The sequence below is a fragment of the Sprattus sprattus genome (genome assembly GCF_963457725.1).
Source record: "Sprattus sprattus genome assembly, chromosome: 3".
Classification (NCBI taxonomy): domain Eukaryota; kingdom Metazoa; phylum Chordata; class Actinopteri; order Clupeiformes; family Clupeidae; genus Sprattus; species Sprattus sprattus.
Genome location: NC_137922.1, coordinates 35227471 through 35241690, shown reverse-complemented (window position 1 = coordinate 35241690; position 14220 = coordinate 35227471). Strand labels below are relative to the sequence as shown.

Genomic DNA, 14220 nt, shown 5'->3' with positions numbered 1-14220 from the left:
TCATGATGTTGTTTATACCAAAGTGGTACCTCTTTTTTTGGTGTTTGATCATGGAAAGCAGAGTGTTGTTGCAGAACCTCAACTGACATGAGATGAAAAGCATTTCTTCTCCAAAGAGTTCCTCTGCTGTCATTCAAACATCCCAGAATCAGGAACTGGAACAAGAACTCCTCCAGGCCAAGCTGTACCTACAGTTTTAGAAATAATTTCAAATCATAATCATTGTTAAGTATGGTACCCCAACTTTATGTCAACAGTGATGAGGAGTTATTTCTTTACTAAAAGGAATAAATAATCATATCATATTAAGTAGCACAAAATACAATGAATGAATTCCAATGAACTACTTACAGCAGCAGTGTCAATGTGCAAAAGAACAGGGTCTTGCTCTCTCAGGTGATTGAGTTTTTCAGTTAATGTCTTCAGGAATGCATTCACATTAACTTGTGGCTCTATAAGACTGATCCGTATGTACTGAGCAGTAGGAAATTCACTCTGGAATCTCCCAAACAAACGGGTGACGTAGAGGGACTTTCCTGTTTGATAACATTAATGTTACTAATCGTAACAATTAGCATACCCACTTCAAGCCTACAAAGGAATTAAACATGCTAAAAGCGATACTAGCTAACAGGCTTAGTCACAACAGGATTCAGGAGCCTATGTGCCGTTGAAATATATAATAACTAGGGATGCCATTATGTTTGTATGTATGATTACTATTTCTAATAAAGCTGTGAGAGTGTTAAGCAAGTCAGCATTTGTTTTTCAATCAAGCATTGCTTACACTAACTTTCAGAACCAAAAGTAACTCTTGACTCCAACAAAATAATTGTGAATGTGTTGATGTATTTTCTAAAATATTTTTGCTTCATACATTAAATTCCAGGGAAACGCTTAAAGTATTCTCACCAACAGCAGGACGTTCTGATGATATGATCCAGACAGATAGGTTAGCTGGGTAGACATCTTGGAGATTGTGTGACTGCGAGAGAACACTGAAGTGCCGATAGATGTACCTTCTTGCTTTATCAGTTGTGGAACTTAATCCAACCTGTACTTTGTAGCTGCTGAAAAAAGATGGAACATATCTACCCTGGTGTGTCACGGGGCAGATCATCACCAGACGATAGTGAGGACCTGCAGTTTTGTCAAGGGCCTCAAAGTGCTCGCCCAATGCCACACTCACATCATAAGGCAGGAGGTCTGGATTTATCAGAGTGTAGATCTTCTGACAATCCCTAACAGCACACCTTGTGAGGCATCGCCGCAGAAATATTTCAACTTGCTCTTCTGTGGTGTCTCCCTGACACATGAGAACTTCATCAATGGAAGGAAGGGTCTGGTCTGGGCTTTCCATGTAAACAGACAGGGCAGTTCTAAGCACCTCGGTTGCTGGGCAAAGAACAAGGTTAGGCCTGCCTTCCTGAAAACCAGGAGGTAGTTTCCGCTTGACTTGATGTTCATTCACCTCAGAGAGGAGAGTCAGGAATTTTGCCAGGGTTCTGAGGTCTATTTGTTCTGTTAGGTATATTGGCATGCCCTCTTTGAAACTTTGCCAAATATCCTCCAACCTCTCAACAGTGTCCATGTCCATTGTGTCATCATGAGCTTGAAACGATGGTTGAGAGTCAAAGTCTTCTGTCCATTCCTCTTGCTCAGATTCATCATTGCTATATTCCACTTCATCTCCAGACATATCAACACTGCCATCCACACTACCCTCCTCACTGGTTTCCTCAGTATCTAAAAGCTCTGAAGTGGCGCTTTCCACAACTGTTACCATACTGAAAGCCTTCCTCACATCACTCACTGTACAGCCTGATTTAATGGGGGCCAGTAGATTCCAGACCTGCTGTGGCACAGAGACACGCTTGGTACAGATGTTGTGGATTGATTTGCTCAAGTAGACCAACTGTTCGGAGGAAAAGTGGTTCAGCGTGGGAAACTGTGACCGTATCTCAGATAAAAAGCCACACCAATCCTTGTAGCAAGCCTCCATGGAGCGGCTAAGCTCTTGCAGGCTTTCTGTGACCTCTCCTTCATAGACCACATGCTTTTGTAGCAGATTGAATCCGACTCGAATGCAGGGCAGCTTCTTTTGGCTGCAATGGACTACGGCTTCCCAGTCCCGGAAAAGGATGTTGCCTGCAGACTGGAGCTGTATAAGGATACCAGCCAGTGTCTGAACTTCTTCAAATACCTGTTGATAGAGCCAGGAGAGTCAATTCACATGCTTATTGAGAGAATCTGCTTGACAAAGGGATCAAGAAGCATCCTAAACATACACATTTGCAAGTGTACACATAGTGTTATGAATAATTTAGTGAGGTGCGATTGGTCTTTGGGCCATCTGACCTGAGTGAACCTATTGACTTGCTCCTTTCCATGGTCTCCCTTTGATGACATTAGCATGAGCTTGTTCTGTAGTTCCAGCAATTCATCCAGTCTGTATGTCTTGCTCTCAGTATCCTTCCTCACTCTAATTAAAAGCATATTATGCAGGCATTCCTAGAACAACACAGATCATGTAACAGAGTGATCAGTAAAGTATCAGCACACAATTCAGATGTATAAACAGTTGCTATAGCATGTAGCATTGCTACAGTTTTCACAGCATTTACCTTGTCATTTTGGTCCTGAAACCTTTGCACCTGGTACACCCCATGGTTATTGATATCTGAAGCAAGAGAAAGAGAGGACTGTTCCACCGATCCATGAGTCTCTTTCAACCCTTTCAACCAGTCAAGCCAACGGTTGGAATTTTGCTGTGGACAAATTGAACAAAGAATATTTCACAGAAATACTTTAGTAATCGACTACAGACTAGTCTTGAGTAGCTATATTGTCTTTCTTTCTTAAATAATTACTAGTTTCTCTGGAAGCTTCTCATCTCTTTGCAGGGTATCCCAAAGTTGTTGGGCACAAGCCATGAATTCCACAAATCCTGATGATTTCTGTATGGTGTAGAGGAGTGGACTATAGCCCATCACAGCATCATGGAAGTTGGCCACTTTGTCGATTTCTGTGTCATTCTCTCCAGCAGAAATTGAAGCCAAGTCCACAAAGACTTTAAGATCCCTCAGGTCTGTCAAATGTAATAGACAAAGTGTAATCCATAATATATATTATAATGATTATATGTAAAATACTGCCTATAATTGTATTTGTATTGAACACTTTATACAACCATTTTCAATGAGGCAGCACTGATCAATTCAATCATTCAAAGATTATTCACCCTTGAGATTTTCTTTGACCCATGTAACCAAACCATGGCTTTCCAGAAATGCGTTCAGGCTGACAGTATGCTGGGAAGTGACTTTGGACAATAACTGCTTAGCATTGATGAGCTCATCACTCAGGGCTGACAGTGTCCTCTTTTGGAATGACGCTTCTCTCTACATAAAACATGGCTCAATTAGTTACTTCTCTCTGTAGTATACCTAATTGGCTAAATTATGATGGAGAAAAAAATGTTCTCATTATGTACTAATAAAAACAACAACAAATGTGTCTTTAGGATAGCCAAAATGCTGTCAAGAAGAATGTATACTGGTTTGTTAGTCATAGTCAAAACATTATGCAACAATTCTCTTACCAGTTGTGTGAGACAATGGATTTTCTGAAAGTCTCCTTTCAACTCTAAACTATCTCTCATCTTCAAAATAACATAGGCAGATTCTGATGCATCATGGAGTTGTCGATACTGCTGTATCTGCTGAAGTCTCTGGTTAGCCCATCCTGCCGTCAGGTCTTTGTGATCCACCAGGATGCGCTCTAGGAGCAATAGCTCCTTCTGGATTTGGAAGCCGTAGCCCTGGTCTCCTGCCCTCTCCAGAGTCCAATCCAGCTCCTCAAAAGTCACAGATGAGTTTGCAATCCTCCGTCCAAGCTGATGGAAACTCTGCAAACAAGGATCCCAGACTTCGCTACAGACGTGAGACAGGGTGACAGCCACTGGCCTTTCGCTCAAAACCCATGATGCCACTGATGTTGCCTCATCTTCCCAGTAGCTCAAGATGAGGCTGCTGTCTTTCACTTCACACATTTCCCTGGCCATCTGTAAAACCTCAGGTTCTGTTCTGTACCATAAAATCAACCTGGATGGCACCTGGTCACGCTTATCATCAGAATCGAATGGTTGAAGCGACACCAGTTCATTCAGTCCAATACAGTCCAGGTCAGCCCTGTGGTGCTGCTCAAGGATAGACATCTCTGGTGCTGTTGGGAAATCAATAACATGTTGGCAAGATACAGTAGCATTGTTGAACTGTAATTTATAGATAAAATGAGAGAGTTAAGACAGCCCCTGTGTGACCCTTTTGGAAATTAAGGCAGTTGTACTAAACACCAGTTGAAGATTTCCAACCCAGTAGACTCTACATCAATCCAGATGTACTGTCAGAAATATCTTGTAAATATGCTATTCGCTATAAACTAACTCACCAGCAATGACCTCTGAGATCTTCCCCATCATCTTGATGAGAGTATCCATGTGCTTTTTCTGATCATCAAAAGCCTTGAGGTCTTTCTCTCTAAGAAGTAACAGTTTCTCTGGATCAACAGAGATAACTTCATCCTTTGAAATTCTTCTTGCTAGAAAGAGATTTATTGGTAATGATAATTATGGGGGGAAAAAAATCTTATCTTGTAAATTAATAGAATTACATACTTTTTAAATGTAATGCATTTCAGGAATAACCATGCTTACACTGAAAATAAAGTCTTTTAAAGTTGTCTCGATGTTTCAAGGTGGTTTTCAGATGGCCAACGCAAACATCACCCTGATACAAGTCTTTAAGCAGGTCACCAAAGGCAGTCCGGCATCCATGTATTACTGCCCTAGCCTCACCATCCAATGACCATGTCTCGCTGCCTGCTGTAATATATAATATTCAACAATCAATATTGTCAAAAAGGTGGTGAATTTTTTTCGGGAGAGTGATGCATGCAGTTTTAACATTTTTGAATACAAGCTTAGCCATATAATGGATGACAAAATAGTTACAGGTGAAACACTGAAAGCTTTTGAAGTCATTCTGTCATACACTTAAGCCTAATTTATACTTCGGTAGACAACACTTTTGAAAAGGTCGCCGACAAAAATTACGTCATGGACGACACTTTAAACTGTCGTTTTGAAGTGTCGGCTACATGGAGAAATTTCTTTTAAAAAGCGCCTCTCCCATTATGACGAACTCGGCGACTGTTCGCCTGAAGTATAAACACACAAGCCTGGACGACACTTGTGCATGTAAGTCTGATCTCAGTGACAACTGACCTTTCGACAGAATCTGGCAAATGGCAGACTGAGGGCCCAACAGCTGGCCAATTGGATTTTCGGTGAAACGAGCCGAAGACTCCAATATGATGGCAGACAGGATCCAGGAGGGGGGTGCAGGCGAACAACAAAGGAGATGCTTCACAAGGGCTCCCTCTTTCCCACTCTGTAAAATGTGGTAAAAAAACATCTAGATATCAATAAAGGATAGATAAGACAATAAACAGACACAGAGGTCAACTAACTGACAGGCAGAAGAACAAATCCAAGGGCTCGTGAATGCTGGCACTTACATTGCAAATGCTCTTGATCGCTGCTGAACACGAGTCTTTGAAGCAGGTCTGGATGGTTGCATGCTTTTTCTCCATAGCTGTGACAGTTGTCTCCAGACAGCAAATAGCAACTCTGTCATTTTCCTGAATCTGTATAGAAAAACAAACCATTTCATATCTAGACAGAGCACATACACAATATATCCTTGATGTCAAAACTGGCACATGTCAAAATATTTGTAATTGCTTAAGAGTTGAGCTATTGAGGTGGGGTCCTACCTGGGAGATCCTTCTCCTCAGGTCCTTCTCCAGTCGACTCCTCCATCGATCTGTGACACCTTTCACTGAGCACTCCACCCAAAACAAGGCATCCCACAGCTAGCAGGACAGGAGCATAAATCATGTGAGAGAGGACAGCAATCAGTCTTAATGCCAAATATGGCTACTTGACCTCGATCCCTCGCACATACACATTGGTCATACATAAAGAGAGTTTGTAGAAAGGACCATCATCAGATTATGCTTAGAATGTGAAGGTCTGTGAGTAAACATTAAGATGATATAAAAATGAATTCCTCTTTGGCTTATAAATTAATTTGAACAATGTTAACAGTAAATTACAGTGGTTGAGGAATAGCAAAGGAGTGGTTGTTTTTCATATCATATCCAACAGTATATTTCTAGGACTTTTTTTCTGAAACCAAATATATAGATTTGGAATGGACAGGTACCTCAATTTCTTTAGGATAAGAAAGTTGCTTGGTATCTTTCAGCAATGGGGAGTAGAGAAGTTTGCTCCTCCAATCGCCAAATTCTTGCTGAATGTGTTCAAGTTTCTCAATGAGCTTGGCCTGTTTGTGTGTGCTTTCCTCGTCCTCACTAGCCTGTAACAGAGGTTAGCATTAGTACTGCAGGATTATCCAAGATGTAATGGAAATTACAGTTGAAAATTAGAGATTAGAGTTGAATGGTGGCAGTGATTTGTGATGTTCTTCACCTTCACAATCAGCATGTCCATAATTTCAGCAACCTTCAATAAAAGTCGGAAAGATAACACTGCCGTTTTGTAAGAGGGGACGAGCCGTGCCATTTGACAAACACTTTTGTGTACACGGATGCAACACTCCAAAACAGACTCAACCACCTCAGAACCATCCATCCTGAAAATATTACAAATAGAAATTATGCACATTGCACACATAATGCAAAATAGTCTTTCAGTTTTGGGGAATTTATTTTAGAAAATTACCTCTCTTTGTCCTCCTCAAGTCTCTTTAGCACAAGAGATAGGATGCTCTCAGTCACCTGAATGTGTAAATACAAAACAAACCAAAAGGTAAAATACACAGGTAACACTATGAATTGATGAAATACTAAGTAGAAAATTGCACTTATACGGTTACCTCAAGGTCTTTGGGCTTTGTATTATTGTCCACCCTTTGTTCAAACTGCCTCAGTCTGTAATGCAGGCTCTGAATAACATACTCTGGGGTGATTTTAGTCAGTGTGACAAACTCAGGAATGTCCTCAAAGGCCACCATAGACAGCCAGCTGATTAAAATGTGAGGCCTCTCCTGGACCAATGACTTGTGACTGCCGAACAACTCCATCATTATCCTCAACAACAAAAAAAGAGAGACATCATTCTAAAGCAACTAGACACCAAACCACAAAGCCTAATTTCCAAAAAACAAACAAAGGGAAAATATATCACAGTTTATTTTATGGAGATGTTACCTTCTTTTCTCAGGGAGGCTTCTGAGTCGATCTCTAAAAGAACTATACTCTACATATTCCAACCCAGCCCAGCTGCTGTGTTCCACAGCGGGCCCAAGCCTGTGTGAGTCTGCTCCTGGCTGCCTGAGGGTGAGCAGCAATGGGACCAGCAGCACAACCTCTGACACCATCTTCCTTGCACAGTAATTCATCAGACCATAGACCAAACTGGAGAAGAGGCAAAAGACTTGACGTTAAAGGAGGTAAAATGATTTACTGCAGTGTGGTGTAGCACAGCTTACACATGTAACAAGTATTAAAGGCACAGTCTGCAATTCTGGTGAAATATTGTTACTTATATTTAAAATTCAAATTAAGCTCCCTTCCATGCTCCTGAAGCAATGTGTTTATTGGCTGAAATTGTGTTTGGCCAGGACTCTGTCCAGGCACCATTTTTAGTGCAAACACAGAACGGACAACTAGAGAACCGTGAGGGGCAATTTGCTGAACTTGATAAAAGGTGTATTGGATTAGTATCGCGGACTGCACCTTTGAGAGAAATGAGAGCAGGACGTATGACGTTTATCTTGTCCCACGATAATTTCCACAGATGACAAGCACAAACCACAGTATATGGCTTAACTGACACTTAAAATGTGTTCACTGCTCCTTTGCTTGCCATAGATACATTTTTAAAGATATCATGGTTTCTAGGAATATCCACTTGCTCACATTCTATCACATTTTCTTACGAAGAAATTCAACCAATTGCAGCTTAAAGAAGGAAACTGAATACCACACCTAGCCTCAGGACTTACTATGCTGGAGTTTCAAAGGCTGCCTTCATGTCATCCACATATTTGCCTTCTAATGCCTGTGAGGATACCAATTCACAGAGCCTAGCCAGGTTCTTTATGTCAAGGTCAATGCTACATGCATTGCAGACCTGGAACACATAAAAGCCTTGCAACAAGAGGTTGTGTTGCAATGGTTTGTTCAGAGATTTTCCCTCAGTATCTCCAAATAGGAGCTGGACCAAACGTGATGCAATCAGCTCTGACACCTTTGTTAGAAAAGGAAAAGAAAGAGAAATATATCTATATATATGTGTCAAAGTACCCCAAAAAAGAGTCACAGCACCTACAGTTTCAGAGTTATACAAAGATCGTGTAGATATACCTTGACTTAAAGTATTATTTCACTCCTTTACCTTGATCTGAGGCGGGTGGAAGTCACCAGGATAAACGATCCTTTGGCATGCAGTCATAAAACCCTTTTGATAATGGTTCAGGTGCTCTGTAAATTCTCGGATGGTTTCTTGATTGGATGGCTTCCATTTCTGAAAGATTCGGTCCAACAACACTCCTGCAGAAGCTTCCCAGGTTTTGGAAATGGTCTTCTCTAAAGACTTAATCCAACTAGTGATCCAGTCCCGAACATTCCCACAAGGGTTAATGTGGCCCTCATAAAGGTGCAATTCTAAAACATGAGAACCATCAATGAAGAAAAAATAGAATTGCCATTACAGTATGTTAGCATATGTTATACTACATACATATAAAGTCCAGTGTAACAGTGATCTTTATTGAATATTGAGTCTCATCTGCATATCCAAAGTATTGTTTACAGTTCCCATGATATAATCATTGCTATCTTACCTTTCATATGACTGCCAAATGGAATTTGAAGGCATCTCAAGGCCATTTCTTTTGTTTGCTTTTTCCGTTGTTGAACCCCATATTTGTATGTGAACATGCCACTAATTGTTGCATCTGCTGTCCAAGTAGCTTCTACCAATGTTCCATCTTTTCCCAGCTCTCTGAGAGATAAAGAAGCATAATCATTAAACAGCGTGAGATTGCATGTGAATGCAGCCACACATATAACTAATACAACTGATTTATAAAAGAAGTAAGATAAATATAAATAAGATAAATTATCCTACAAGTTAATTATCCTACAACAATTCTTAAAGAAAATACTCACATGCAATTGACTACATTTATGGAAAATGTGTCTTGCTCAGTGAGTAAGAGCAGTGTGTCATGTTCTCTGTTGAACCTAAACTTTTGGTCCAACACTGCATGCATATGAAAGGTGAACACTGGATTTCCAGAGGGTGTCTTGGCTGAAGGTGGTTTTCTATAAGAAGGAACCATCAATATGTAAGAATACATTTCAAATATTGCAATAATAGATATTTATAACATCAATTGATAGATAGACATATAGATAAAAGATCATCACAACATAGCTTTATGTATCATTAGACATGATTGTTTTGTAAATACATATTTATGTATATCTATAAATATAACGTATAGGCCTATCCCACATTTAAAGACATACGATAGACAATGAGCAGCTCACCTGATTGGTTTAATTTGTGTTTCTTTGGTTGTAATGTTTCCAGCTGCAGCCTGGGCGTATGATTTCCCCCCTGCAGGCGGGTCAGTGGAAGACCCCGGGTCCCCGTCTGCATCAGTGTCCATCCTCTCCAAGTCTCCCTCTTGGTTCTTTGAGGTTTCTTGCGGATTCTTCCCCTCTGATGCCGTGTCAGTGTCCTTCTCGGATGTCTCCTGTTTACTGTCTTTCTCAAACACCTTGTCACTGTGTTTTCCCTTGATGTCTCCATCTTTCTTCAGAGAGCCCTGTTGTGGCTCTCTCTCAGGTGGTGAGGGTTCCGTCCCCTCACCGGCTGGTTTGGTCCCAGGCTGTATTTGTATTTGTGTCCGCACTGTGGTCTCAGTGAAATCTGTCTGGGTTTCCTGTGTCATCTGGGGGACTGAGTCAGTCTGCGTTTGTACGTCTATCCCTCGATGTTTCATCTGATTCGGGGCATTAGGTTTCCCCATCTTCCCATCTGGAGCTTTGGCTGCCCGGTCTTCGTTGGACTTCTGGGCCGTCTCTGGAGGAACCTGATCCATGTCCTCTTCGTTCTTTCCGTGTATGAGTTCAGTAATACAGTCCTCATCTTGTTCTTCAGTCCTGACTGGTGCGGCACTAGCCTCAGCTGGCTGAGCTCCTGCTAACTTCTTCTGAGGCCTCTTGCCTTTCTTATCGGTTTGCTTTGGGGCATCTGCCCTGGCCCTCTTCCACGCCCTCTTCCTCGTCATATTCTCGTTGGATCCTTCCTCTTTGGTTCACTGAGGATAAGGCTTTGAGCACTATCAATAACATACACCAAGGGTAAAGGTTTTAGTTGTCCCAATGATACTGCTCGCCAGCAATCTGCTCCCCCCTGACCGTCTTCCCCACAAGCCACAATTCGATCTCTTATGATGACATCACACATTTCACGCGGAGTGTAATGCTCACAACACTGTGCAGGCTGAAAGTCTCTCAACAGATACCACCCCTGCTAAATACTGATCAAGCGCTGTTCCTGTCCGCACTATTACCTCTTCATTCCTTAGTTTCATTACCTCTCCAAACTAAGTTTCATTTCCTCATTCATTGGTGCGTTGTTTTCAGTAGCCTTATCACACCGACCGTCAGTCCCATAAACGGTAGTTGCAACTTTTTGGTTATGTATCTTACGGCTTTAAACTTTTGAAGACTACATTTCAATTAATTCGAAGTGTTTTCTGCAAGTACGTCGATAAATCCATGTACCAGCCGTATACATTATCTTAGGCCATCAGTAAAATTACCGTCATGCCCCAGCATAGCATACAACATTTACTGCAATTGTTTTTAACTTATATTAAACTATATCATGTAAAGCTAGGAAAAAGGCTCGGCACAAACCTGGGCAAAGAAGCCTAGTCGAGAAAGTACAAACTGCTGTCAAACTCCCGGCACATGCAGAGTAACAACAGACTCGAGCACAGTTAAGTTATTTCATCATGTTTCACATCTTGATTGAAGTGTAAATATTCGCCTTGTTTAAATTTTGTATAGTTGGAATGGTAGTCCTAAAAAACGCAACTGTCAGAGATGATTGCACCATCCGATAAGATGCAACGCTGATCGTTTTCTTGTAGGAGTCGCGCTGAGGTTTATTATAAAGCCTTGTGAAATGTTTTCGGTTTCGTTTCTGTGATCATTTTCGTTAGGCGCATAAATGACTGATTAGGTTTTTTAATTATGCTAAGGGGATCTTCGCAACTCAACTTCGAAGAACCATAACCCTACACAAATCTCACATATACATACAGTGAAAAGCCAATATGAAAACTCAATTCCAATTTTATTAACAAATACAAAATAAAAACAAAAACTCGTGTCACTTGTGAAACAGCGCCCCCATTCACTGTTATGGAGCAATACAATGATTCCTCTGAATAGAAACTCATTGTGCACGAGTTAAAAAACCTGCTTCGAGAGATCCTTCACCTGACCAATATCAGTATCTCTGCTGATCAGCTGAACTCATCTAAATAAAGCTAAACAAGATATATACTTTAATATACAAGAAAACTTTATACTTGAAACAAGATGTATACTTATACTGACTTTTAACATGCGTTCTTGGTGCAGGTTTAGTAGGAGGGGGGGGGGGGGGGGGGGGGGGGTGGCTGATAGGGAGAACAAGACTCAACAAGAATTATGTACACCTTATTTATTTACTTACATTTACAAAAGACACCCTCCGTGTTTAATCAGCTTACATACTTATATACATTGAATCCTGTCTTTGGTTTTTAAAAGCCACTAGCAGTTGTATTTATGTCATTACAACACCCTCTTATCTTGCATTGCATGAGAATGAAATATTTTAATATGACATCAGGGTGTGTGTGTCTGTGTATTAAGTGTGTGTGTGTGTGTGTGTGTGTGTGTGTGTATGTGTGTGCCCATTTTGTGAGGCAGCTCAGGCCCTTGAATTGTCTGAGGACTGGGGCTTCTTCACCCTCCTGACCACCACTCTGGTTCCCCTGCGGCCCTGTCTGGCCCCCTCCCCAGCGGGCATGAGTTGGGGCGGGGGTACCTCCTCCCCAGGGAGGGGTGGCCTCTCGTGCTTGGGTGGTGAGGGGCTTCTACCCGCCCGTACGTCATCCACAAAGCCCTCTACCCCCTCAAACTTGGTTGTCAGCTCGCCGAGGCGCTCCTTCAGTGCATTGAACTCCTTGTAGAGGTCACTCAATGCTTCAGAAAGAGGCTCGATCCTAGAGGGCGGGACGGCGGAGAGAGAGGACATGTCTGACTGGAAAAATACTTTTAGATGTGAAAAATAATTGTCACATAATACAAAACTGTTTCAATAATAAAGTGCAAGTAATTATAACTTCTCTAAATTTGAATTTGAGTATTTAGAAACTAAACAAATACAACCTTGTCTAACTTACTCACCTTGCATAGTCAGGCAGCACAGTGCTATGATCATTAAGGAGCAAGTCTTTGACCTGTGTCATGATGGCGTACTTCCAGTTATCCAGCACCAGAGTGAGGTTTGCACACCCCCTAGTGTTCACCTTCTCTACTGCAGTTTGGCACACAGCAGAGTAAAACATTATGCATTGCATTCCATTTATTTCAAACCCACCTTCATTCATAAATGTATTGGTTTCATGTGGAACAAGCGCACAAATCAATATTTAAATAATATTTATTTATTTAGTAACACTGGTTTTTTGGACAGCTAAGATATGACAATGAACATAAGAATGTACAAGACATACTGTATGTATATACACACACTCACACACACACTCTCACACACACACAGAGAGAGAGAGAGAGAGCGAGAGCGAGAGCGAGAGCGAGAGCGAGAGAGAGAGAGAGCTCACCCTCTTTCCTGTAGTCCCACTCTGTGTTCTGTCTGCGGCTCTTCTGAGAGGCACCCAGAGTGATCAGGGAGAGCAGCCATAACGCACCCCTCATCCTGAGTGTCAAACACAAAACTATGCCAATGTCATCGTTTCTCTCATGCTCTATGTTTTGGGTTTGGAATGCATATTACATACACTTATATAAAAGTACAGAAGTGCAGCATTGCCCTGCTCTACATGCATCTATATCTATTATCTCTGAAGCACTCTTTGGAAATGCGGCAAAAGATATAAACTATGTGTTCTATGTGGAATAGACTAAAATGAAGTAGAATTGACCTATGCGGAAGTAAGACTGAAGAAAAAACTAACTTTATATTCTCTCATAAGCCCTTTAGAGGTTAGTAGAAATCCTTTTTTTCTCTCTAAAAGCTTAACCCCTTTCTAATCTATATATCATAGAGCTGCTGTTTAGAGTTTAAAACAACTTTTGTTTCCATAAGGAATATTTTTACAATATTTTTTGCTGTGCAGCATTTAGTCCTAAATAGTTCACTGTTTATCACTTGACATTAAGATACACATACCTTACAGAAGAATGATTTGATTCCAAAGATCACCAGTTCTGTTAATATCCCTTTTGGTGGTTATCACCAACACCCAGGCTCTTATATCCATCTGTCCAGCCACCCACCCCTCTCTCCCTCGTCTTTCATAAGAGAGGTGTGTCCTTCTAGAGTCTCTCCACACCATACACACCACAGACAAACAGGAACTTCCAAATATCTCTATTCTGGATTATTTTGTTGCTTTATGTTGAGATGCTACCACCTGAAGCTACAATAAGTTGACAACATTATTATCTGACTTAATTCATAATGAAGACAAGCACTAATTTCATTGTCTGCATTTTACACAAACACTTCTGTCCTTGCCGTACAGTAGTGTGGTGCATACCTTACACAAGTTACAATTACCAACGACCACTTGCATGAGTGTCTTTAAAGGTTTCCCAAAGGAGTTAAGAATAAGAGACAAAACCAGAGGGCCCTGCTATATCTTGTTTGCTTTACAGAAGCGACTGTTTAGTTGTCCCAATTTTGTCTCTGTTTTAAGACAAGACAAAACAGATAGTCACCAAGAAAGGGGTCAGATGTGAGCACACAGAGGAGGTTTTCCATTTCCAACATACAAGACAAGGGAGAAAAAGAGAGAATGTGTGTGTGCAATGGAC

General features: G+C 41.1%; 1 protein-coding gene across 1 annotated transcript in view; it reads right to left on the bottom strand.

Annotated features, from left to right (window-relative positions):
* Window positions 1-8119, bottom strand: part of rnf213b (ring finger protein 213b) — a gene marked incomplete at its 5' end in the record, with an annotated part of 33234 nt that extends 25115 nt beyond the window's left edge. The window contains 19 exons of the mRNA XM_080835806.1: window positions 30-188; window positions 352-536; window positions 913-2203; window positions 2359-2511; window positions 2625-2768; window positions 2871-3088; window positions 3242-3401; window positions 3602-4224; window positions 4450-4599; window positions 4715-4875; window positions 5281-5450; window positions 5578-5706; window positions 5836-5934; window positions 6288-6440; window positions 6554-6716; window positions 6806-6861; window positions 6960-7173; window positions 7294-7500; window positions 8091-8119. Coding sequence (XP_080691932.1) covers window positions 30-188; window positions 352-536; window positions 913-2203; window positions 2359-2511; window positions 2625-2768; window positions 2871-3088; window positions 3242-3401; window positions 3602-4224; window positions 4450-4599; window positions 4715-4875; window positions 5281-5450; window positions 5578-5706; window positions 5836-5934; window positions 6288-6440; window positions 6554-6716; window positions 6806-6861; window positions 6960-7173; window positions 7294-7500; window positions 8091-8119 — 4464 coding nt within the window. The remainder of the gene's footprint in view (window positions 1-29; window positions 189-351; window positions 537-912; window positions 2204-2358; window positions 2512-2624; window positions 2769-2870; window positions 3089-3241; window positions 3402-3601; window positions 4225-4449; window positions 4600-4714; window positions 4876-5280; window positions 5451-5577; window positions 5707-5835; window positions 5935-6287; window positions 6441-6553; window positions 6717-6805; window positions 6862-6959; window positions 7174-7293; window positions 7501-8090) is intronic.
* Window positions 8120-14220: the final 6101 nt, after the last annotated feature.